Source organism: Heloderma suspectum, chromosome 14 (genome assembly GCF_057233095.1).
Source record: "Heloderma suspectum isolate Gila_16-S chromosome 14, 16-S_ref, whole genome shotgun sequence".
Lineage (NCBI taxonomy): Eukaryota > Metazoa > Chordata > Lepidosauria > Squamata > Helodermatidae > Heloderma > Heloderma suspectum.
In genome coordinates, this window is record NC_139471.1 from 13,298,783 (window position 1) to 13,323,579 (window position 24,797).

The window sequence follows — 24,797 nt, forward strand, 5'->3', positions numbered from 1 at the left end:
TCCCTCCACCACAAAGCGCACCATAAAAAAGGAATAAGTATGTCTGAATTAAATGCAGAGAAGTTGATTCCAGACTAGCCCACTGCTCTACAAAGGCCATGCCTGTCTTCTCCCTTTGTCTTTCTCTTCCCTTAGGGGCCACGTGGGCGTGATGGGGGTCCAGGGTTCCCTGGCAGTCCTGGCAGAAGGGTAAGAAATCTTCTACTTCCTGTGTTTACATATGCAACCGGTCCATAAGAGCTCAGCCCATGTACCGGCACCCACCCTCTGGAAAACCCTCCCTCGTGTAGTTCAGGAGGCAGAAAACATGACCTCTTTCCAACGCCTCCTGAAAACACACTTGTTCACCCAGGTTTTCCCTGGGCTGTAAGTATATTAATTACGCCGCTCCATTTTACTGCTCCTTGATTATTTGCTGTCGTTGGAAGTGTTTTTAACGCTGTGCTTTAACACAGTTTTTTAATGTTGTGTTTTTTCATATTGTATTTTCATATTGTGAACTGCTGAGGGATTTTATGGTATTCAGCAGTATATAAATGCCACAACCAAACAAAGAAAAATTAAATAAGAAGTGTGTTGCTAAGAGCCAGCATTGATCTGGTAAACAGAAGCCTAGCGGATGGGATAGAAAATGTGTCCCCTGGCTGTGCCACTGCAGACACAAAGCAACATTTAATCGATTATGGAGACTGGGGTTCTGACAATAGCTCCTTCTCCAGTATCCCTCAACCAAGAAACTGATAACATTTCTGATCTGAGAGAGGCGCAGGCTGATACGTATCTTGTTAATAAACAGGACCTCAGGGACTGTGTGAGTGATTTTTTGCTGGACTGGGAAAGACAGGGGATGACATGGCCAGAAACAGTAGAAGTGGAAGAAACCCAGGGTAATTCCCACCTTACTTTTTCTGACCCTGATCTGATTATATTTGACGAGTGGCAAAAGGACTCAGTAATGGAAACTGGTATTTCCTTGGTTATCAGCCAAGCGTTGGTATAGGCAAACCTTAAATAAGGGCATACGTGTTTAGTTCTTGATAGGGATGTTAGAGAATTCTGCCATGGACTCCAGTGAGGCTGGATTCTAAAGATGTCCATGAAGTCCCCTGGAGTCCATGGAGGAATGGAGCAATCCCCCCTGCCACCCCGCGAAACCTCCCCGGGACGGACCCTACCTTTTGTCAGCCATCCACTGCCCTCGTCTGCAGCTGCAAATGGCTGCCCCAGTCTGCGGCTGCCATTTCCCTCGCTATGTTAGCCGTGATAGGCTACGTAGGTATTTATGTAGCCTATCATGGCAAAGAGCAGGGACACAAATAGCGTCTGCTATGCCATTTGCGTCCCTGCTCTTTTTGTGATAGGCTACCTAAATATATACATAGCCTATCACAGCTAACGCAGGGCATTGCCGTGATAGGTTACGTATATATTTACATAGCCTATCACGAAAAGAGCAGGGACACAAATGGCATAGTAGCCACCATTTGCATCCCTGCTCTTTGCTGTGATAGGCTACGTAAATATATACGTAACCTATCATGGCAATGCAGGGACACAAATGGCGGCCACTATGGCAGCTGCCATTTGCAGCCGCAGCCTGACAGCCAACGGAGGTCCGGCTGTGGGCGGCCCCAGCCGGTGGCTCTGTGGACTCGCCGCAGAGTGGAGCCGGCTGGGGAGGATTCCAGGGGGAGGGACGGATCACCTCCCCCCCACCGTGGAAGCCCCGGACCAGAACCAGGTAAGGGATTCGTACATCCCTAGTTCTTGATGCTATTTTTTTTTTTGTCTCGGTTATTGGAATAGGGGAAGAAAGAAAATATAAAAGATGGAGTGACTCACAAAATGATAAACAAAACCTGCTCACACTTCCTTTGATATTCAGGATTGGGGTGGACTGGGGTGTGTGTGTGTGTGTGTGTGTGTGTGTGTGTAGGGGGGAATGTGAAGCTCATAGGAAAGATTCCTATTAAGCCAAACAGAAAATTAAAAGTACTCCTGGGAGAACTCTGCTAGAAAAATGTGTGTGTGTGTGTGGGGGGGGTTGTCCTGAGAGTGCCCCCCAGTTCACTTTTTTTCTCTACCAGCAGTTGTGCAGTGGTGTAGTGCATCTGCTGGTGGTAACCCTGCTCCTTTGGATGGACGGTGGCTGTCACTTCTTTCTATCTATCTATCTATCTATCTATCTATCTATCTATCTATCTATCTATCTATCTATCTTATTACATTTATATCCCACCTTTTTTCTCCTTAAGGACCCAAGGTGGCTTACATTATCCTCCTCCTCTCCATTTTATCCTTACAACAACAACCCTGTGAGGTGGGTTGGGCTGAGAGTCTGTGACTGGCCCAAAGTCACCCAGTGAGCTTCATGGCTGAGTAGGGACTAGAACCCGGATCTCCCAACTCCCAGTCCAACACTCTACACCACACTGGCTGTCTCAGAAGTCCCCTCAGAACAATGCTATGTGACGGCCTAGTGCCATTCCCAGCGGACGTCCAGGAAATAAAAATGGTGGCTGCCTAGAGGAGCAGCACTACTGCTGATAAGGGTGCCCCCACCTTTGCCCCCACCCTTGAAAGCTGCCCAAATAGCCAGCCTCAGTTTTGCCACCTGCGAATGGGGCAGCAAAATGGATTTGGCGCCCTAGAGAAAAAGAAGCCTTCCCTCATCCAGTGAAAAATTTCCTGTGCTTTACTTTGCTGTGGAAAATCATTATGGATTGCACTCATTTTTAATGACTGTACAAGCTGCAGAAGTTGAAATAGGTAACTGGCTGTCAGCGTATCATGCTCAGTTCTTTGGAATGTTAAAAATGTATTATTGTGTCAACAGTTTTCAGTACACGTGTGTGTTTTTTAAATGTAAACAATGTAAAGGAACGCCATGCTATTATCTGATTTTCTTCTTTAAAAGCGTCCCAATGCAATTTTCACATGATATAATTTTTAAATCACATTAAGTGTGCTTTAATTTACAAAACATCAACATGGGTGCCATGTTTTTTAGCTTGGCTGTTTACTAGATAAAAGTTAAATAAAGATGCTGAATTATGCAAATTAGCCTAATTTGCAAAAAAAAAAAAAATATAGCCCTGTTCAAAAGCTTCCAGAAAACCCGCATGGCTACCCTGATCCGAAATCTTCCCCTGGATGCCTTGAGGAGAAGACAAAATCTCCATAATTTGGGGTCAGAATCTGAGTTCTGGCAACCCACCTCCTTTCTGGTTTGTTTGTTTCTCCTCCACCCCCAGGGCAAGAGAGGCAAAGCTGGGTCCAGGCTCCCAAGAGGTTCCAAAGGCCCCAAGGTAGGCAAAGGTCTTTGTGGTATTGTTCTACTGTCCTGCCAGATCAGCCATGCTCCCATTTTCTCAGGTGTCAAGGGTGGATACAGATGGCCAATTGATAACTCACCCATGGGTTGCATGTCACCGCTTTGTCAGCATTGTCTTCCCCTGGTGTAGAGAAACCCAATCCCTGAGCACATGCAACTGAAACCGCCGCATGTTGCTTCCCTGTTTACCCCCTTCCTCTGCTGCAATTTCCCCTCTGTTGAATTTTAAATTATGAGCTCATAGGGGCAGAGACCTCCTCTCTTGTATTATATAAAGCAGGGGTAGGCAATGTGCCCCTGGGCACCTTTCTTGACACCCAACATGGTGCTCTTGCCCTCTGTCTTTTTTTTTAATTAACACATTTTTCTTAATGGCAGCTGGGATTGCTGTGAAATGGGTTTCTGCTGGTGCTGGAAGCCGTGGGTTCACAGGAGTTGTTTAGTGAGTTGGTGCTCAGACCCCCACCTCTGCCTTGTACTCAGTCTTTCGGGTCGGTTGCTTGTCTTTCCCCATGCCTCCCATGGCAGCCATTTTGTGGTGGTGCTCAGGACAGTTTCTCAAATTGCCAAATGGACCTATGGCCCCTACAAGTTGCCTTCCTTTGATGTAAAGAACCATGCACGCTGGTGGTACATATATTAACAATAACGATGATGAATGATGGGACCCACTTCTTTATTTTTTGTGGGTTTTTTTACCATGTACGTGTATGGTGGTAGTGCTGCTGATGTGACCCAGTGTAGGTCATGCTGCAACCCAGCTATGGGTCCTGACCCGACAGTTCAAGAGCTGGTGCCTTAGTGCAAAAGCCAGGGAGGGTCTTGCTGTTATGCTTGAATTGGGAATCACAGAAGTTTTCCTTCCTTTCCTGTTTCTCCCTTCCAGGGCTCTCATGGCGAGCAAGGTCTCAACGGGCCCCTGGGACCCCAAGGTCCTTACGTGAGTATGGATCCCAAGGGTGCCTCATTAGGATCGCCATAGGATGCTGTAGCCGCCATTTAGCTTTTTGAAATACTGCAATTTATACAGTTGCCTTGGAGGAATGTCCTTCTGCCCACGGTGACCTTGTCTGGGGTGTTATGGACTATGAAGCATTGTAATGAATAGTGTTCCTCATTTTTTGTGTCTACAGGGGGTTCCTGGACTCAGAGGGGTGAAGGGAGTCAAAGGGCGCAAAGGGGAAAAGGTGGGTGCTGACTGCTACTGTGTACACCTCCGGCTGAACTTGCATCATAAATTTGCACTAAATTTGCATTTAATTTGCATTTAAATTTGCATTTAAATTTGCATTTAACAGCTGATATAATATTAAATTAATTTACATCACTGGAAACCATTACTCATTTTCAATTTCTTGTGCCTCCTTCTAGGGTGACAAAGGCAGCATGGGGGATCTTGGTCCACAGGGAGATACTGGCTTTAAGGTGCATATGAGAATTTCTTGTTGTGTTAATGGGTTTTTTAAAAAAGATTTTGAGAACTTTTTGTTGAAATGCAGCACATATATCGATAACGGACCTAGTCCTCAGTGAGCACCTTTTGCCTCTTTCAGGGCAAGCCAGGTCGTGTGGGTGTACCCGGGAGGTCAGGATCCAAGGGTGAAGAGGTAAACTGCTGTCATTCGCACGCTCTCTCTCTCTCTTCCTGAAATAATCATCTGCCTGGTGTGTTATGCCACTCAGTAGCTGAGATGATACTACCCTAACCAGCGGTTGCCATGCAGAGTTTACACTGAACATGTGCAGGAGTTTGGTATTGGTATCACTGGGCATCATACATGCATGATGGAAGCAGGCGAGGACAAATATTCCTATGGAAACATCACAAGATACAAAAATGTGAGGTGGCCCACCTCTAGACTAGGCAGTCTGGTTTGTACTCCTGCCCCCCACCTGCCCCATCCTACAGGCTTTGTTTATTCTGCCCAGGACAAATGAGAAAAACATGCTCAGGCACATCAGTTTGCACTGGGAATGTGGGAAGAAGCTGGGCTTACCTCATGGGTGAAAGTTGTACCACAACGCCTGTTTTTGTAGTGTGCTTGTACACAGGTATATAAGGGCAGGTCGATTTCAATGCAATGCCCTTCCCACTGAGGATAGCCCAGGCTTGTCATGTTCCCCAGCCTTGACCCATCCACTGGCTCTGAAGAGGACAGAGGCAACTCCCTCCATTAATCCAATCCCCGCTAGGCCAGGGCCTTTCAGACCAGAGGACGCGCCTCTACCTGACTCCTCAGATGCAGAGGACACTCCCCCATTACAATCTTCACCAACCTCATCCCACAGGAGCCAGTGGCTACAAATCAGGCAATAGCCCTTTAAGAAACAAACTGCTTCTCTGAGGGGGTGGAGCTGACTGCCGGTCATGAGCTGCTGGCCTTTATAAGGCTTCAGAAGGCCTTTGACTGTTGCTGAGTCAATAGCTCTCTTTGTCTGAGTCTCTGCTAGCTTGGAGCTGGCCAAGGTCCTGGAACACACTGCCTGGTCCAACTCACCTGGCTATTCAGCACCCCCAAACTGGACTTGACTGGTCTTGCCTAGACTTGCCTAGACTTGCCTGGACCTGATCTGACAAGCCCTTGCGTGGACATACCTTGCTGCTTTTAGCACCTCTGGGTGCCTTGAACCAAGTTGGCTAGGACAGGGCTAGCCTGGGCAGATGAAGTCTCCCAAGTACCTGGGACTCCTTTTTCCACTGTGAGAGATGCTCCCACCTGCAGCCCTGGTAGGTTCTTCACATAGAGGAACTGTGCTCCGAACCTAGGCCGGCCAGGTGCAAAAGAGGAGATGGGGCTCCTGCACCATCAATAGCTGTGGAGAAGAGGACATTTCAGCAGGTGTAGCTTGTCCTGCAAGTTCTGTGCACAGGGAACTGTGAACACCTTGTTCTAGCCACAGCAGCACCGGAGAGAAAAGTAGGGCGCAGTTGTGAATGTCTGAAGCCACATTCAATTGTGAATGTGGCTTCAGATATGGAGGAGAAAGGAGGACTTTGGGTCCAGGAACCTTGACACAGACTGATGGAGTGCTCATACCCAGTGTGGTGTAGTGGCTAGAGTGTTGTACTGGGAGCCGGGAGATCCGGGTTCTAGTCCCCACTCAGCCCTGGGTGACTTTGGGCCAGTCACACACTCTCAGCCCAACCCACCTCACAGGGTTGTTGTTGTGAGGATAAAATTGAGAGGAGGAGGATAATATAAGCCGCCTTGGGTTCCTTGCAAGAGGAAAAAAGGTGGGCTATAAATGCAATAAATAAATGTGGTGTGTGTGTGTGTGGGGGGGAGCGATCCCCCAAAATGGCAGATCCTGAATACAACCCCCTGAGTACTGTATAGCTATAGAGCAGAGGAGAGGGGCACACAGTTCTGGAGATGGGAAATGCATTGCCCCAGCATTAATCCCCCATCTAGGATACTACTCCCCTCCACCAACCTGGTGCCCTCCAGATGTGTTAGACTACAACTGGGTTGCGGAACACAGTCTTTGAAAGCCACCATCCTACCTTTCTGTTGGCCCTCAGATGTGCAGCGTTTCCTTCCCCCCTGCCCCCCCACACACATACACACCTGTGCCCAAACCCTTGGGCACACCTGTACCAGCACAGGTGTAACTTGACGGATGTGTCTCCTCTTCCGGCTGCCTTTTCTCTGCCAGCCGTGCAACCTGCTTAACCAAATCGTATGCAGATTCATGGGGTTAATCAACATTCATTCATGTTTCCAAGTTTAAATGGAGATTTGTTTAATTACGTCCAAGTAGCAATACATTCTGGCCAGTTATCTAAATCTCACTATTTTATTTCCTGGATGTGGTTTCATGGGTCCCTTGCAAGAGGAAAAAAGGCAGGGTATAAATGCAATCAATCAATGAAATAAATACCCCCGACATGGTAGAGTTGGCTTTTATAGCAGCCCATCTCTTGTTTGTTTCCAGGGTGCTGTCGGACCACCTGGTGCGCCGGGATACACTGGATACCCTGGTGTTACAGTAAGTTCTTCCTTTTAGCCAAAGGATTTTGAGATGAAGCAACTGCATAGTACAGTGTGCATTTGTGGGGTTTCCTTTCCGCTTTCAGGCACTTCCAAGCAAGTAAACCACCCTGTTGTCCTTCTGCTATCAGGGAAATACATTCCCCCCACCCCCAGGCAGGCTTACAATCGCTTATCTATCTTGCTGATAAACTACGTTTTTAGCTGGTGGGCACCATTTCTTTCTTATCTCATTTTAACTGATGTGTTTTTAATGTGGTTGCATTTTAGTTAGGTAACATCTTTATCTGTATTTCATTGTCGTTAGCCGCCCTGAGCGCTATTTTTAGTGGAAAGGTGGGATAACAATGAATTAAATTAAAAACACACACACACACACACACAATCAAATCAGAATTCTGAACCCAGCCAATACAAATTTTCCACCAGGATCTGTGGAATTCTCGCTTATGTTTTGTAAACCATGCAAATCAGCATGATCTGTCTTATTTTTGCATGATTTCGCCACTTTTGCTGCTTTGCATAACATATGCTGGTTTTGGTAGTTCTGAGAAGACCCCCCCCGACAACCCCCCCTCCTGTTTTTGGTGGTTACATAAAGTGACTGAGAGTCTCCATAGCTCCATGCTAGAGCAACTGCTTTGCATGAAGACTGTACAAAGTTCAATTGACAGTTAAAAAGGTTCAGATAGCAGGTGATGGCAAAGACCCCTCCCTGCCTGACCCCTTGGAGAGCCACTGCCAATCAGAGTAGCTGATACTGTGTGACACAGGCCAATGGTCTGACCTGATATAAGTCAGCTTCCCACGTTTCAAAAGTTGAAACAATGGAATGTGGTAGGAGTGGCACGTGTCGTACACAATAATTTTGAGAGTTTTCCAGTTTCAATATCTGATTTGTATCTATCCTTTCCACCTTTCTCCCCAGGGGTCATCTGGACAAAAGGTAAGTACTTCGCTTCTCCCCCAGTGCTATGTACTATGGGTACTTTGAGACAGAGGGCTTCTAGCACTACCGATCAGTAGGCTCTGTGCAGCTATTCTGTCTTTTTCTCCTTAATGGATTTTCTGCAGTAAGAAAAAAAAAAAAGACGGAAGGAGCGGTGACAAAACAAGTGGAGGGTTACAAGTGGAAGATGATGTTGTAACAGGGTCCCACCTGTTAAAGACTGTGAATGAGGCAGGGCAGTAGCACAATAAAAGCCTCATCTGGAAGCACGCTACGTCACTTATTCTGCTTCCCTGCACACCTAGGGTCCTCAAAACCACACTTGTCTGCCTGCCCGTCGCCCTGTCTGCCTGCCCATTGCCCAGTCTGCCCGCCCGTCGCCCTGTCCGTCCCCCTGTCTGTCCATCCCTATCTCTCTATCCCCCTACCCATCTACCTATCTATCTAGTTTCCATATATGCTTTCCATGGTTGGGGGTCATTTTCTGGTGACACTAAACATTCCTTCAAAGCTCTTGTCCAATCCCATGGCGGGCTCCAAATGTGAGGGAGCTTGGAAAAGTGGCCCCATTCCTGCATCAGTGGGCCACCATTTTGAATTCCCCACAAGCATAGTGTCACTCCAGGGCACAGTGCAGGAAATGGTAGCTCCCACTATGTCAGATGCTCCAGGGCGTTGTGGGAGGCTGCTAGACCCAGCCGCCAGCTGTGAGGAGTCAGTGATGGTGTCAGCAGTGGGCTGGGCTGGGCCACTTGAGTCCTAGCAGCTTCACAAGCAGGGAGCTCCTGGCCTGATGTTTGCTGCACTGCAGTGCCACCACGCTTCCCCCCCCCCAATAATAGGAGGACTGTTCAAAACGTCTTGATTCTTTAATCATCTTCCCTCTTGTTTTGCCAGGGCCTCAAAGGCTTGCAGGGCACCCCAGGACCACAAGGCAAACCAGGCCTCCCCGTAAGTTATTATGCCATTTTTCTATTTTAACCGTGCACTTCCATGAGGACTAGAAACATCCAGCATCCTTTAAAGCGCACGCGCGCGCACACACACACTGCATACATGCTAGTGAGGCCTAATTATGATTTAATTGTTCTATTAATCTTCATGGGGAAGCGGGACCAGCAAGACCATGGAGTCGTCTACAACAGAAAAACACCAGAATTGCGATTGAAGAGGCCCACGTTTGAGTTGATAGGTATTCAGATGAGCAGCAAATTTTCACAACAAGAGGAGAGATGAGGAGTATCCTGGCTACTGAAGCCTTGATCAGTGGAAGCCCTACCCAAAGCCCATTCTGGTTTCTGGGTCCAGTTGCTATTTGAGAGATTCTGTACTGATGACTAGAAATGTGGTTTGTTTCATTAACAAGGAAAGTAAATATTTCTCAGAGTGTTAGGTTTCAGAACTTGTGTGGTGAACCTGTGAGCATGTGGATTGCATGTCATTCGGATCCTCCATTTCCCAACTCCCAGGGGGACCAAGGTAACTGCCAGAGGACCTTGGCACTGACCAACAGTTCCTCCAGGGCAGGATTATCAGTACTGCTTATTTCTAGGGCATACCTGGTGTTCCTGGACCCCGTGGACCTTCGCTGAATATCTCCAGGGAAGAACTGAAGGTGAGTAGGTCAAATGGAGTTTTGCTGCACATGGTTGTAGTGAATGGAGCATATTTTTAGGTCTCAGAAACAGTTCTGATCCAGTATTCCATGGCCATGTGTGCCAATGTACATTGCTTTCCCAGGTAATGCAACCTTGAAAGGAAGTCTGCACTGTTTAGTAGCCTATGGAATTGTTTTACTAGCCCACCTTCTGAAGCATACCTAAATTAATACAAGTGGGAAACACTCAATGATTTATTTACACGTATTTATAAACCCTTCTCATCTACAGATTTCAAAGCGGTGTACAGAAAGCATAAAAACATTAAAAAATACATAGAGTAACTATATTGTATCTGGGGGAGTAAAATACATGGTAGGCTAAACTACACTGGGAAAGCTTGCATAAAAAGATAGGTTTTTAACATATGCCTAAAAATAGAAATTGTCAGTGTATGTCTAATCTCGGGGAATATTATACCCCATAGTGGGCACCACTATGATTTCAATTAGAGTTGAGCTGAAACATCCCACCCATCCCTCTATGCATACACACACACACACACACACCCTGTTCATAGGATGAAAAGTTGAGGGAGCATTCTTATGATTTGCAGTGGGGAGAAGAAGACAAACAGGGGTTAATGTGTTTACCTTACCCACCCTACTGCTGCTGGTGTGTGTGGTTATTCTTCACGCTTCCATCCTCTCCAAAAAAATAACAGAGTCAAGAGCAGGAAGCATTGCTGATTGTTTCCTCCCTCACTCTGAGTTGACTTCAGGACAATTCATCTGTTTCTACCCAGAAGACGTGACAGCAAATTCTGAATAAGGACAGAAACAGGACAGAGTGCTTTCTGTTTCTGACCTTGCTCTGAATTGGCTTTAGGACATTCATCCAGAAGACACCAGAGACAGAGAGAGAGAGAAGGAAGCATCCTTAAGCCAACTCGAAGTGAAGGTAGAAATAGGAAGTAGTGCTTTCTGCCCTTACTCTGGTATCTTCCGTGAAGGAAGGAACTTTGAAAAATGGCACATAGCAGCAGGGAGCATGATTACACCATGACCACGAGAATAGGTTGTGTCTCAAGAAAAGTTAAAAAAAAAACACGCCCCTGTGATAGGCTACGTAACGATTAACGTAGCCTATCACGGCTAGATCTGCAAAGTCAGCCGTGATAGGCTACGTTAATCATCACGTAGCCTATCACGGGTGACTTTGAAAAAAAAAATGCGTACGCAAATGGCGGCCCCCATAGGGAGCCGCCATTCGTGTTCCTTATTTGGTCCCTGTAGTCTACGTAAAGATTTACGTAGACTACAGCGAAAATAAGGGCAACGCTATTTGTGTTGCCCTTATTTTCGCCATAGTCTACATAGGTGAGGGAAACAGTTCCAGGATATGTTTCCCACTCAGCTCTAGTTCTGATATGGAGAGGCTAAAGAATTACTGTATTAAGGATCAAAGTCATGCCTTCTTCTATGACCAAATTGTTTTGAAGGGGAGGGAACTATTAAATGGGCAAAAAGAATCCAAATAAGTGCTATCAAGAATATATTCCACATAGCATCTGGTCACCATCTGTGTGGTAATAATCTTAAACAGAAATGTTAAAGAATGCAAGAAAAGCTGATTGTGGCACCTCACCAGAATAAAATATTTACTCAAAGGTATTGTAGCCTCTGTTTGTAATAACTGGAGAGAGAAACCCTGTTTTTAAAAATCTCTAACTGATATCTTTGTGAATTAAGATAACAACAGCAATAAGATGATTTACCACATCTGGATTGTTGGTTCAACTGATAGTATTACTGGGTTCTTTAAAAGGGGTTAGAAATGAACATGCAGTAATTCCTCAGCAGCACCTAAAACTCTACGTGCCCCAACAGTTGAAGTCGGAGTATAGGTTACCAGTGTTTGGCATAGAGGTGATTTTTTCTTGTTTTTTAATGAAATAATCTCAGAGAAAGAAGGTAACGCACACGCGCGTGTGTGCGCGTGTGCACACACACACACACGATAATATGATAATATAATATAACAATGTAATATAATATTTCCCAATAGCCGAAGCTCTCTGGGCACTTCACAACAACTCAAACCATAAAATACAGCATGATAATACATAATATAAAACTTTCACAAGTTTTAAACTACAATATAAAACCGAAGTAAAAACAGGCAGCCATGTAAAGATTTAAAAATACAACAACAGAAACTGAAGGACTAAAAATCTGGGGGAAACAAAACGGCCTTTGCCTGGCACCGGAAAGACCACAGCATAAGCGCCAGGCAAACCTCCCTGGGCAGGGCATTCCACAACTGGGGTGCCACCAGTGAAAAGCCCCTCTCCTTGTTAGCTGTCCACCTCACTTCCTTTGGTGGGGGTACCCAGAGAACGGCATCTGAAGCTGATCTTAGGGTCCAGGCAGCTATATATGGGAGTGATCTTTCAGGTAACCTGGTCCCAAGTCATTTAGAGCTTTGAGAGTTAATACCAGCACTTTGAATTGAGCCTGGAAATGGACTGGAACCCAGTGCAGATCACAAAGCACCGGGGTAATATGTTCATATCAACCAGTCCCCCGTTAACAACCTCAGTGCCCTATTTTGGACCATCTGAAGTTTCTGGACCATTTTCAAACATTTTCAAAGGCAGTCCCATGTATAACGCATTGCAGTAATCCAGTTGAGTGGTTACTAGAGCATGGATAACTATAGCTAGCCTATCTCTGCCCAGATAAGGACATAGTTGGTATATCAGCCTAAGCTGATAAAAGGTGCTCTGTGCCACTGAGTCCTCCTGTGCCTCGAGTGACAGCTCTGGATCCAAGAGCACCCCCAATCTACAAACCTGATCCTTTAGGGGGAGTGCAACCCCCTCCAGAACAGGTTGAACATCACTTAGCAGGGCAGACAAACCACCCACTAACCATACCTCCATCTTCTCTGGATTGAGACTCGGTGTATAGGCCCTCATCCAGTCCATTACTGTGCCCGGGCACGGATTCAGAACAGCCACTGCATCACCTGGATTTGATGAAAAGGAGAGAGCGAGCTGGGTGTCATCCCCATACCGGTGACTCCGTAACCCACATCTCTGGATAACCTCCCCAGCGGTTTCATGTAGATCTTAAACAGCATATATATGGGAACTTATCTAAAAGCTGAACTACACGTTCAGTCTTATGAGCTACAGTCTTTCAAGCATTATACCATTTCAGAATGCTGAGGGGGAATTGATGTCTGAATACTTCCTAACTCACCCCCCCTCCAAATAATAATCTCTTCCTGTATAAAATTAGCATGTCAGGGTAAAGACTAGGCTATATTCATTTCCCTACCATTGTAGTTTTCTGTGTACAGGGAATTTTCGGTATGGGGGAGCATAAATTATCCTTGGAAGTCTACCAGGTTTCTTTCCTTTCCTTTCCTTTTTTCATCAATTTTTTATTGTAAGTTTCAACAAAACAGGAAAAAACAAGAACAAAAAAGTAAAGAGAAAAAAACAATAGTGTATCAACACGTTTTAAAGGTCTCTGTTTCAGTCATAACATTCTGAAAAAGGGAAAAATAGATTATACATATGCTTCAATAAAAACAGACCAAATATCTGCCTATATACCATTCTTTCAGATGTTGCTAGTGTTGTTAGATTTCTTTTCTGTATGTTCTAGTTCAGCTATTGATTAGAATTTGGAATGCTTCGGATCCTATGTATTTGCTCCCGTGTTTGTATTTCATGCTTAGTCAAGGAAGTGATTTTAACTGGCCACTTCATTAGTCACTTTTATGAGTTTCTAGTTGCTGGCAAAGAGAAGCAAAGTACAGGCAACTTTAATTTTTGTCCAGTTTTTTTTTTTACTTGGTTCTCTTTCTCCTTTGCTAGCACTTGATTTACTCAGCCAGCAAGCTGAACTACAGCATTGTGTGGACTCTCATGGACAGCCTGGGCCGGGAACTGAAGCTGCTAGTAGACCCTCCAAATGGCACCAAAGACCGCCCTGCTGCCTCCTGCAAAGAGCTTTTGCTGGCTCACCCTGACCTGCCAGACGGTAGGAAGGACCAGCCTCTCCCTTTCAGGGGCAGCCTCCATGAGCATCTGAGTAACATGAATCAAGATGCATCAATTCCAGGGGTGGATGCCATACCCCAGGGCTTGCCCACTGCACCTCTGGACAGGTTGTCACCAGACAGCCTGCACCCCTTAACTTTCCTAAGCATGCTTTGTCCAGGCAGAGCCACCATCATATGGAGCATCATGGGCATGGACTGAAGTCGCATGATGCAGCCACCTTGCTGAAGCTAAGCAGGTCTGGGTCTGCTTGGAGGGGAGACCACCTGGGAGCCACACGTAGCCACCTTGAGTTCCACAGTGGAAGAAAGGTGGCATGTAAATGAAATAAACAAACAAACAAACAAATAAAAAATAAAAAAAATATTCAGTGCTGTGCCAAAGACTTCTCCCACATTTTTTTCCGATCATTCTCATTCAATTTGATAGAAAAGAAATTGCATTCGGAAAGAAATTCCAAGGAGAAGAAATTTTGGAGAAATTCTCATGGGTTGGATTTGGGGTTCTTGTGCTTTTACCTTACTTAGGAGGTGGCTGAGGAGTGTCTGTGAGTGTCCTGTATTTCACTGTACACTCATCTCTCTGGCAGCCTGCAGCCTCCTCGGCTTCCCACACTTCAGTTAAAGCCATCCTGAGGAAGACATCCTGAGGCCATTCCTCCCATGGGGCTCTTTCAGTTCAGGAAGTGCAGGTGGCCTGGGAGGCTGCAGAGCAATGGAGAGATGTGGAATGGAAAGAGAAAACACACACGGCACCCTTGGCCACCTCGCAGGGACTAGGTAAGCTCATAAATACCACCAAAATAAATTCAAAATTCTGCCTGAGAAGAGTGGAAGCCTAGGGATGTACGAAAGTCACTTACCTGGTCTCGCAGCTTGCTTCGTGGTGGGGGGGAGGCGCTTCGCTGCTCCCCCCGAAGATCAGGCCGGGGGGGGAGGCTTCCCGCCTCACCCGGCCGAAATTCAGGCTGGGGGGGAGGCTTTCCGCCTCGCCCGGCCGAAATTCAGGCCGGGGAGAAGCGCCCCGTCTCCCCGGCCACGAATTTCAAAAGAAAAGAAAAAAAAAACAAACGCCCCTGTGATAGGCTACGTAATGATTAACGTAGCCTATCACGGCTAGATCTGCAAAGTCAGCCGTGATAGGCTACGTTAATCATCACGTAGCCTATCACGGGTGACTTTGAAAAAAAAAAAATGCGTACGCAAATGGCGGCCCCCATAGGGAGCCGCCATTCGCATTCCTTATTTGGTCCCTGTAGTCTACGTAAAGATTTACGTAGACTACAGCGAAAATAAGGGCAACGCTATTTGCGTTGCCCTTATTTTCGCCATAGTCTACATAAATCTTTACGTAGACTACAGGGACCAAATAAGGAACGCGAATGGCGGCTCCCTATGGGGCCGCCATTAGCCGTACGCGCTTTTTTTTTTTAAAGTCACCCGTGATAGGCTACATGATGATTAACGTAGCCTATCACGGCTGACTTTGCAAATCTAGCCGTGATAGGCTACATTAATCGTTACGTAGCCTATCACAGGGGCGTTTTTTTTTTAACTTTTCTTGTAATGGCGGCGGCGGCAGCCGGTCGAAAGACCGGCTGCTGCCCCCGCCCCTGACGAAGACCTGCCGAACAGCCACCGGGACCCACCGCCGGGAGGGACATTCGTGAAAGGTAAGTCCCATCCTGGGGGGGGGGCAGAGAATTTCTCCCCAAACAACCTTCAGAGGACCGAATGCGTTGGCACACGGCCCCCCGAAGTTTTGGGGAGAAATTCTCCCCCATCCCTATGGAAGCCTCAACACAGATGCTGTTGCCACCTAAGGAAGCAGTGCAGTAAATCAAAAACCCTGAGAAAGAAAGAAAGAAGCTGTGCTGCAACCCCTGCCAACAGTGAGCCCTACCTGTGAGATACTGCTGGAGAATTTCTCCTCCCCTAGGAGAAATTTGGTGAAATTGTCCCCCCATTTTCTCTTCCCACAAATAGGCTGGAGAATGTTGAGAGGCCCTTTGTGCACAACTCTAGTATCATTAACGTAAAAGCAGCTGTGCTGGATCAGACCACAGGCTGATCTAGACAAGGATTCTATTTCCACAGTGGCCAACCAGATGCCTCTGGGGTAGAATCATAGAATCACAGGGTTGGAAGGGGCCTACAAGACCATCAAGTCTAACCCCTTGCTCAGTGCAGGAAGCCTGATTCCCCAGCTGTCTCCCATCCAAGTACTAACCAGGGCTGACCCTGCTTAGCTTCTGAGATCAGATGAGATCAGGTGCATCCAGCCCTTTGCTCGATGTCATAGAATCATAGGAGTGGAAGGGGCCTACAAGACCATCGAGTCCATCCCCCACTCAATGCAATATGCCTGATTCCCAGGCGGTCTCCCATCCAAGTACTAACCAGGGCTGACCCTGCTTAGCTACTGAGATCAGGCACATCCTGCTTGTTACGGGGGCAGTTGTAGATATCTCACAGGCCAGGAGCTGGAATATGAAGGCATGTCTACTTAGCAGCTGTATGAATTGACCCTCAATATGCACGTGATGCTCCAGGTTGCGGGGGGGGGGGGGCTGGATACTCTCTTGCTCAAAGCTGCCTCCTCCTCCTCCTCACCGCTGTTGTCACTGCCCATTTGCTTATCTCTTCTCCTGGGCCCAGTTAGGGATGTGAGAGAAATCCACAATGGAACCAAATGAGTTCAGATTTCCACGCATCTGACCCGCAGATTCCATAGTGGACTGGATTTCCCCCTGTTGGGCAGATTCCGTAGACTTGTGGACTGGTTTCCCGGGTTTTGCCATAGAAAAATATACATTAAAAAAAAACCAGCCAAAAATGCACATTTCCCCCCATATGCTAAAGTGTGAAAATGCACATTTGGGGGGGGATTTGTGCGTTTCCACACATGCAAATGTGCACAAATGTGCATTTAGGCAAATGCAAATTTGTGCAAATTTGGAATAAAAAAACCAATTCTGTTGATGGGTGGACAACGGAATGAAAGGTGTGTGACAACCCGCAAAACACAGACAGAATGGATTTTACACCATCCATACATCCCTAGGCCCAATCCACACCAAGTTATCTTACCCTTTATGGGTCCAGACCCCTTACCATAGTTCCCCCTTTGCCTTTAGAAGGCTATTGGGGGCATGATTTGGCTGAAACCAGGGGGAACCAGGGCTGGAGCTTGTTTAATTCATGAAGGGCTCTCTACTTTCCCCCACCCCACCCCCATAATTTGTTGGAGGATCGTGTCTAAAATGTAGAAGAAACAGAAGCAGGAATTCTGCTGAATTCTGCCCAGAGACTTGCACCATTTTTTTTTTTTTGAATAACCCAGAAAAGACAGCATAGAATGGCTGAGAATGGAGAATGGAGTGAATGGAGTGGGGCCAGAATGGAGTGGGGCCAGAGGTGGGTGGTGTAAGAGACCATTTTGAGGGCTAGGAAAATTGGGTGGGATTTCAGAGGGGCTCAACCTGGGATGCCGCCTTCTCTTTCATGGTGGCAGCAGTGGTGAAACAGTTCCAGTTATGACAGCTGCCTTCCCCCACTCCCAGAATGCTGTCAAATAACACAATATCCAGGGCATTTGGGGGCAGGGGCGGTATGAAGGCCAGCAGCCACTGAGAGGAACACAAGGTGTCCAGGGGGTAAGTTTGCCCCCACCTCAAAAAAATCTCCAAAATGCTTTCCCCTTCCCACACGCAATTTCAGCTTGGTTCTCACTGGGGCCAGGAAGCTGTGATTTGGACGTTCTGCCTCCATCATGGCTGCCATGGCTAAGAGAAAGATTACCCATTTCATTTCAGGATATTATTACATAGACCCCAACCAAGGCAGCCCCCAAGACTCTTTCATGGTGTTCTGCAACTTCACGGCAGGGGGAGAGAGCTGTATCTCCCCCGTGCAAAATCAGGTAAGAGATGTGGCTTCTGCGTGGGACAGAGGCTCAGTCATGTATGCATGTGCAACAAGAGTTTGGAAGATGTGCTGGTGTGCCACTGGGGCCAGAAGGAGTTAGACTGACACCGATATTGGTTAGTTTTAGCCTGCAGGTGTCTTGTTCCATTGCGGGTTCCATTGTCCCTACTAGGCGACAGTTCAAGTGGGCAGCTGCAGAAGTAGTTCTAGAGCAGAGCAGGTTCAGAACCACGGAGAGCAACCCTGCAGCCAAGCAAGACAAGTTGACAAACCATTGGAGCATCTAGCGGGGTTTTATAGCACCGCCTCCTCTACGGCTGTATTTTTTAAAGAACCAGTGCCCTTTCCCGCAGTCTCTGGCTTCTTCTGCATGGCGAGGGTTTGGGGAATGAGGAGCTGTTTTGGCTGCACTCTCTAGGGCCTCCCTGTTCACAGCAGGAGTATGAGGTCTGCTCCTAGACTCAAGGGGGAAGTGTCACCTCCTGGGGACAGATTGTGGGTTCCAAGGTGGAGGACCCTGCTTGCGAAGGTCCCGGAACTGGTTCTGACTCCTCCTCAAGAGTTACTGCCACTGGAAACCTCAGTCTCATTCATTCATTCATTCATTCATTCATTTATTAAATTTATTAATCGACCATCTGGCTGGTCACCCAGCCACTCTGGGCGATGTACAACAATAAAACAGTTAAAACAATAAAATGCTACATTAAAACATCATAAAAAATTACCCTAACCCACCCCAGATGCCTGCCTGAACAACCACGTTTTTAATGTGCAGCGGAAGCTCATTAAAGAGGGGGCATGGTGGAGTTTCCTAGGGAGGGAGTTCCACAGAGTGGGGGCCACCACAGAGAAGGCCCTCTCCCTCATCCTCACCAGCCTAGCTGTCCTGGCTGATGGGACAGAGAGAAGGCCATCCGAGGCTGATCTTGTTAAGTGGCCTGTCTCAGAGGGTTCACGGTCCTGGCTCATGGCAGCAGATGAAAGCAATTCTTTGCCATCTTTTCCTTGGATTAACAGTTGGGCCTAGTGTATCAGAGCAGGTTAGCTGAAAGGTGGTGTATACTGAATCTGGCTTTGTGTATTTTATTGGATTTTATAATGATATATGATATATTGTGACCACGCTGGGATCATTTTATCATGAAGGGTGGGATATAATTAAAAAATAAAAAATAAAATTTTGTCTGTGAGAACTCTGTGTTTAACCCTCAGGTCCCTATCAAGGCCTGGCTGAGAGCATACACTTCAGAAGACACCTTCCAGTGGTTTAGTTCCCTGCCTGGTGGCTTCGTGGTAAGCTTCTCTGTAGTACACTAAGGTTTCCAGCACAAAAACTCTGCAAGTTTGGTCCTGAGTACCAGGACAGTGTAAGTTGAAGGTAGCCAGCAGAGGTTCAGCTCCCAGTGATGAAGACAGACTATAAGATGCACCATGCTGGATCAGACCAAGGGTCCATCCAGTCCAGCATACTGCTCACACAGCAGCTGACCAGCTGTCAACAGGAAACCCACAAGCAGGACATGAGTGCAACAGCACCCTCCCGCCCATGTTCCCCCGAAACTGGTGTGCATAGGCTCACTGCCTCCGGTAATGGAGGTAGCATAGAGCCATCAGGACTAGTAGCCATTGATAGTCTTCTCCAGGAATTTGCCTAACCCTCTTTTAAAGCCATCCAAATTGGTGGCTATCACTACATCCTGTGGTAGCAAATTCCATAGTTTGGCTATGTGCTATGTGATGAAGGGCTTCCTTTGATCTGTCCTTTGAACCAAGGGGCAGCCTTCTGACTGTTCAGACTAAAGCAGCAAGTGTCAGGCAGAAGCTTCTCAGGGCTGGAAGACTGCCATGTGAACTCTTCCAGCCAATCAAGGAGCTCCTGTTAACTTAGAGGTGTTCCTTTGCCAGACTGGCTCCTGTTAAGTTGAGGGCTGAGAGAGGCAAAGCCTCTCTTGGCCAGCAAGGAACAGCAAATCCAGAGCCTCCTAGTTTTCTGAGACCCCTGACCCAGAAATCCTTACAGGAGAGTCAGGGCTGGGTCCTGGGCAGCAGCAGTCAGGACCAAGGAGCGATCCGGATCAGAAACCAGAACTAGAGAAGAAGCCAGGAGTCAGGACTGAAGAGCAAGACCAGAGACACGATAGACCTCAGCAAATCCACCTTGTTGCACAAGCAAAGTTTCACCAAGACAGAAAGCCCTGTTATACTCCTTCCTGTCCAGCCAGAGCCATTGGCCAGCCTGGGCGGAGTCATTCTGGAAGGCTGTTTGCGGAGAAGCTGCAGTGACACAGTTCACCACATGGGGAGGTGGTCAGCCGTTCCTGACAAGGTATCAGGGAGGGTCACCTGACCACTCTGGCCTATTGGTGTAATAACAGAGCTTTGGCTGTGGGGCAGTATAGAAATGTAATGAACAAAGTAAAATGAATTAGGCTTCCTTAAATTGCAATTCCTGCCTTTAGCCAGAGTTGGGTGGGGGTACACAGGCTGAAACCCTCCTTGATATCATACAGGTGGATAAACTGGGGAGGGGCTATGTATGCTGCCTTGAGTGTCTTCAAAGAAGGGCAGGATTAAAATGTACTTCTGCAGACCTTTGGGTTCCCCCAACCATTCTGATGCCTGCCTCTCATTTCTCAGTAGCTCCATTTTGGCTACATAGCACTCTTCAAGTACTTGAAAGGCTATCACAGAGAGGAAGGCCAGGATCTCTTCTCGATCATCCCAGAATGCAGGACACAGAATCATGGGCTCAAATTACAGGAAGCCAGATTCTGGCTGAACATCAGGAAAAACTTCCTGACTGTTAGAGCAATACGACAATGGAACCAATTAGCTAGGGAGGTAGTGGGCTCTCCAACACTGGAGGCATTTAAGATGAGTCTGGACAGCCCTCTGTCAGGGATGCTCTGACTTGGATTCCTGCTTTGGGCAGGGGGTTGGACATTATGGTCTTGTAGGCCCCTTCCAACCCTATGATTCTGTGATTCTAAGACCCAGCACCTGAGTTCACTATCCATATATATATGATATTGTAGACAGAGGGAGGAGGTCGAGAGGGCAAGGCTTGTCTAAGTCTACCCAGTGAGTTCATAGCAGAGGTGAGATTTGAACTTGCTGGGGAGAAAGGTTCTGCCCTGGCTTTTTCCCTCACCTCCTAGTTTCCTAAGCTAAGGGAGATATTTACCCAAGAGACCATTCAGACACACAATCCCCCTATCTGCATTCTGAAATGGTATTTATTATTTATTTTATTTCTAGGGTGTATTAGTCGCCCCATAGCTGATAGCTATCAAGGTGACATAGAATAAAAACACAAACTCTCCAAAATCTACATAAAAACAGGAACAGCTTTATAAAACTATCCATTAAAAGCAGCAGAGGCTAACGAGGTACAGTCCTAGATGCTACTAGCACCAACAGTAGCTAGAAAGAAGGATCTCGGGAACACCTGTAGGTCAAAACCCTTCTCGTTGACACGCTGCCTTTCCACATGCAAGGCTGAGGGCTGGTGTGGTTTTTTAAATGTGGAAGAGTGTTGAGTTCTGCAAGATCTGCCAGCCTTAAGCAATCCCTAACCATTCCATGCTCTCGTTACTGCTGTAGCTGGAGTACCAGGGTTTGAGCACCGTCCAGCTTCGCTTCTTGAAGCTTCACAGCACCCTGGCCACCCAGAAAGTGTCCTACTCCTGTAGGCCCCATCCAGAGGGGCGTAAACTGCAGCTGGAAAAGGAGATCAAGTTCCTTGCCGACTCGTGGGAGCAGAGCTACGTGGCCACCCTTCAGGGCTGCATGGTAAGAGGGTAGAAGAGGAGAAGCCCCTCACTTGACAATTCAGTGGTATGGGGGGGGCGGTCTGAAACACACAGTCCATGCATTCCAGTCTCGTAGTCCTCAAACTATGAAGAAGCTCCTTCCCTCGCCAGGGTGCAAAAGACATGATGCAAAGCGCAAGGTGGGGGGGGGTCCTGCAGCAGCTACACACTTTCCTCTGGTGGGGGGAAGCTTTAACACAGCTGTGGGGGTCTCCAATTTCCATCAGAGCTGCAACACTGAGGGATGATGTGTTTAACTCTACCTCCAGCAACATTTTCCCAATATAATTTTCTCTCCGTTCTGCAAAGCTGCCATTAGACTCACATGTGTGGGGGGGGATTCCTATATTGTCCCTGTAATTCCAACCTCACCCCACAGTCAATCTAATAGCGGGTGGCGTCAGATCAAGAATATGTCATGAGGAAAATTGTTAAACACCCCCCGCCCAACACTACTGCTGCAATTGAAATCACACACACACCTGCTTTAAACTTCATCTAGAGATTGGATCATGCAGTTTCCATGTCACATCTGTTTTTGCCTGCACAGCACTCATGAGGAAGGCCAGCTAATTTGGCAGAGTCCTGAGCACCATGGCCACTCTAGTTTCCAAAGCTCTGGACATCTTATTCAGCCATGGCTAGCTGCTGAGGTTTCAGCCGTCATGGCCTGCATAGCTTCAAAACAATATGACCTAGCAATTGGTCTGTTTTAAATGAAAAGTTTGATGGTAAGGAAGCTGAATTTCTTGCCCGATAATACTGGTTCCAGCAGAATCACAACAACCAGAAATAGCCCTGGCCACTTTCTGTGTGTTTCAGCTGGACAACGAATCTTCCATCATCGACACTATCTTTCATTTCTCCACGGAGGACCTCACGCTTTTGCCTCTGCGCGATCTGGCTGTGTTTCACAATGGCGACACCTCCCATCAGTTTGGATTCACGGTTGGGCCGGTTTGCTTTAGCTAAGATTGGAGAGAGACCAAGAGACCCCCTGCAGACCCAGCTGGCTTTTAAAAACCATGTCTCCTATTTATGAGTTCCTTGTCTATAGTTGCATTATGCCACAGGCTATGCTCCCTTCTGAAGGATAAAGACTATTGTTTTGTGTTTACAAGGTTATTGTTTTAAAGTTGCATTTCTTTATGAATATATATATGTATAAAAGATGTTAATTTAAGTAACAATGGAGATATTATCCATTTGCCTTGGTGAGGGTCGTGTCCTCTTTTTATGCTCTGTATGTGATCTGCATAGTTCACATAACCATCAGTAATCAATAAGGAGAGACGAATCTGTCACATTCAGTTTTGCTCAGGTTCTCGTTTTTCCACTGCAAAGTTCATTCTGTCCTCTTTCTGCATCTAACTGAATTTTTTTTTAGCCCACACAAAAATGTGTACATATTTTTGTGCTCATTTTCCCAAATATACGTGTTTTTGTATGCATTTTTTCAAATTGCGCACTTTTTCAAATGTTCACATTTTTGCTAATGGGTTTCCCATTGAATAAAGCTCTTTTTTAAAAAAATGTATACATTTTTGTCCATGCTTCTTAAAATGTACACATTTTTGGTACATTTTTTTCTTTGGCTAACTGCATTGCAAACTTCAGAAATTTACGAATTTCAGCAGATAACTGCATTCTGGTTTCATGTTTAGTGCAAATTGATATTTATTTTCATCATACTTTAAAATGGAACCTTCAAAGATAGTCCTCATTCTTGGAGAACTGCCTATCAGTTTTCCAAATATTTTATTTTTCAAGGAGTGGTCCATTGATACATATGGCTTCACGAGTATTTCGTACTAAGATTATAAGCCAGCTCTTATATGGGATAGCTATTTGGCATAAATAATAAGGTTGAAAGATTTCAGCCACCTTTACAAGAATAACTCTTGCGGTCCCTAGGTGAGTCACTAATGCAGTGTTGTGCTTAGAAACTGGATTAAACTCTGTAACATGTAGAGCTCGGGTGTCTAGCTAGATGGATTAAGTTTTGTTTTGACCAACAAGATTCTTGCTACTTTTCTATGATCTGACAAAACTCTTACAGAAACAGCTGGTTGAAGGCTGTACACTGTAAAATAATGGAACTGAGTATTTCTCCATTTGGACTTATTTCTTTGGGCACAGAACACGTAAAATAAGTTCTTTTGTTATGATTGAACAGCAAAAATTTACATCCCTGGCAGCTAAATTTTGTTCCCCTTCTATTGTTGACATTCAGTTCCCAATTGGGAGCAAATGGACTATCTAAAAACTGTTCATTTTTATAAGCCTCAGGTTGCATCTACACTGGTCTGTATGAATGCTCTACCATCTGCCATTCTAGAGAGGAGATTCAATAAGGATTCTTCATTGCAAACGTGTCCCTGCAGTTCAGGGGATTTAGAGACTGTAATACCTGTTTTATTATATTGCAATTTCTATTGGGATATTAGGAGAGAACTTGATTGCACCTTTATTATCTAAGTCTCCTGGCAGAGACAATCTGTTTTATGTATCTTACTGTTTAGCTGACACCATTCCTGTAGTTACTGGGAAAGTTGCTAAGTTTTTTTTCTGTTGCAATTAAGTTGAGACCTCAGTTAACTTGTTTTTTGATTCGCTCAGCATGGATGATACACTGTTCTTTATGTCTTTGTATATTTTTGTTGCTTTATATGTTTTTGTAAAAATATCTTGTATACCTTGCTTTTTCAGTCTGGGCATGGACTGCAATAAACAGATCTGGATTTGGTCATCAGTAAGGATGGGTGGATCTGTCACATTCAGTTTTGCTCAGGTTCTCATTTTCCCACTACTAAGTTCATTCTGTCTCATTTCTGCATCTGATCGCAATGTTTTTAGCCCACACAAAAATGTGCACGTATTTCCATATGCATTTTTTAAAATTTCCTCTTTTTTTTTTGCTAGCAATTTTCCCATTGAGGAAAACATTTTTTTCAAATGTATTCATTTCCATGCATGCATCTTAAAACATACACATTTTTTCCTTTCCCTAACTCCATCTCAAACTTCAGAAATGGCCAGATTTCAGCGTCTAACTGCATTCTGGGTTCGTGTTTAGGTTCAGGAAGTGGAAATTGGTAAGTGCGCATT

At 46.1% G+C, this 24,797-nt stretch overlaps 2 protein-coding genes across 2 annotated transcripts in view; both read left to right on the forward strand.

Annotated features, from left to right (window-relative positions):
• The window catches only part of COL27A1 (collagen type XXVII alpha 1 chain), a 146,261-nt gene extending 141,769 nt beyond the window's left edge, over positions 1-4,492 (forward strand). The window contains exons 58-62 of the mRNA XM_084820772.1: positions 136-189; positions 2,584-2,676; positions 3,255-3,308; positions 4,221-4,274; positions 4,468-4,492. Coding sequence (XP_084676898.1) covers positions 136-189; positions 2,584-2,676; positions 3,255-3,308; positions 4,221-4,274; positions 4,468-4,492 — 280 coding nt within the window. The remainder of the gene's footprint in view (positions 1-135; positions 190-2,583; positions 2,677-3,254; positions 3,309-4,220; positions 4,275-4,467) is intronic.
• LOC146335707 (collagen alpha-3(V) chain-like) lies at positions 142-24,436 on the forward strand. Its single transcript, XM_084821278.1, has 15 exons — positions 142-189; positions 3,255-3,308; positions 4,221-4,274; positions 4,468-4,521; positions 4,706-4,759; positions 4,888-4,941; positions 7,271-7,324; positions 8,255-8,272; positions 9,173-9,226; positions 9,828-9,890; positions 13,763-13,928; positions 17,763-17,869; positions 19,090-19,170; positions 21,481-21,669; positions 22,512-24,436. The coding sequence occupies exons 5-15, from the start codon at positions 4,721-4,723 to the stop codon at positions 22,659-22,661; spliced, it is 975 nt and encodes a 324-aa protein (XP_084677404.1). The 5' UTR covers positions 142-189; positions 3,255-3,308; positions 4,221-4,274; positions 4,468-4,521; positions 4,706-4,720; the 3' UTR covers positions 22,662-24,436.
• The last annotated feature ends 361 nt before the right edge of the window (positions 24,437-24,797 follow it).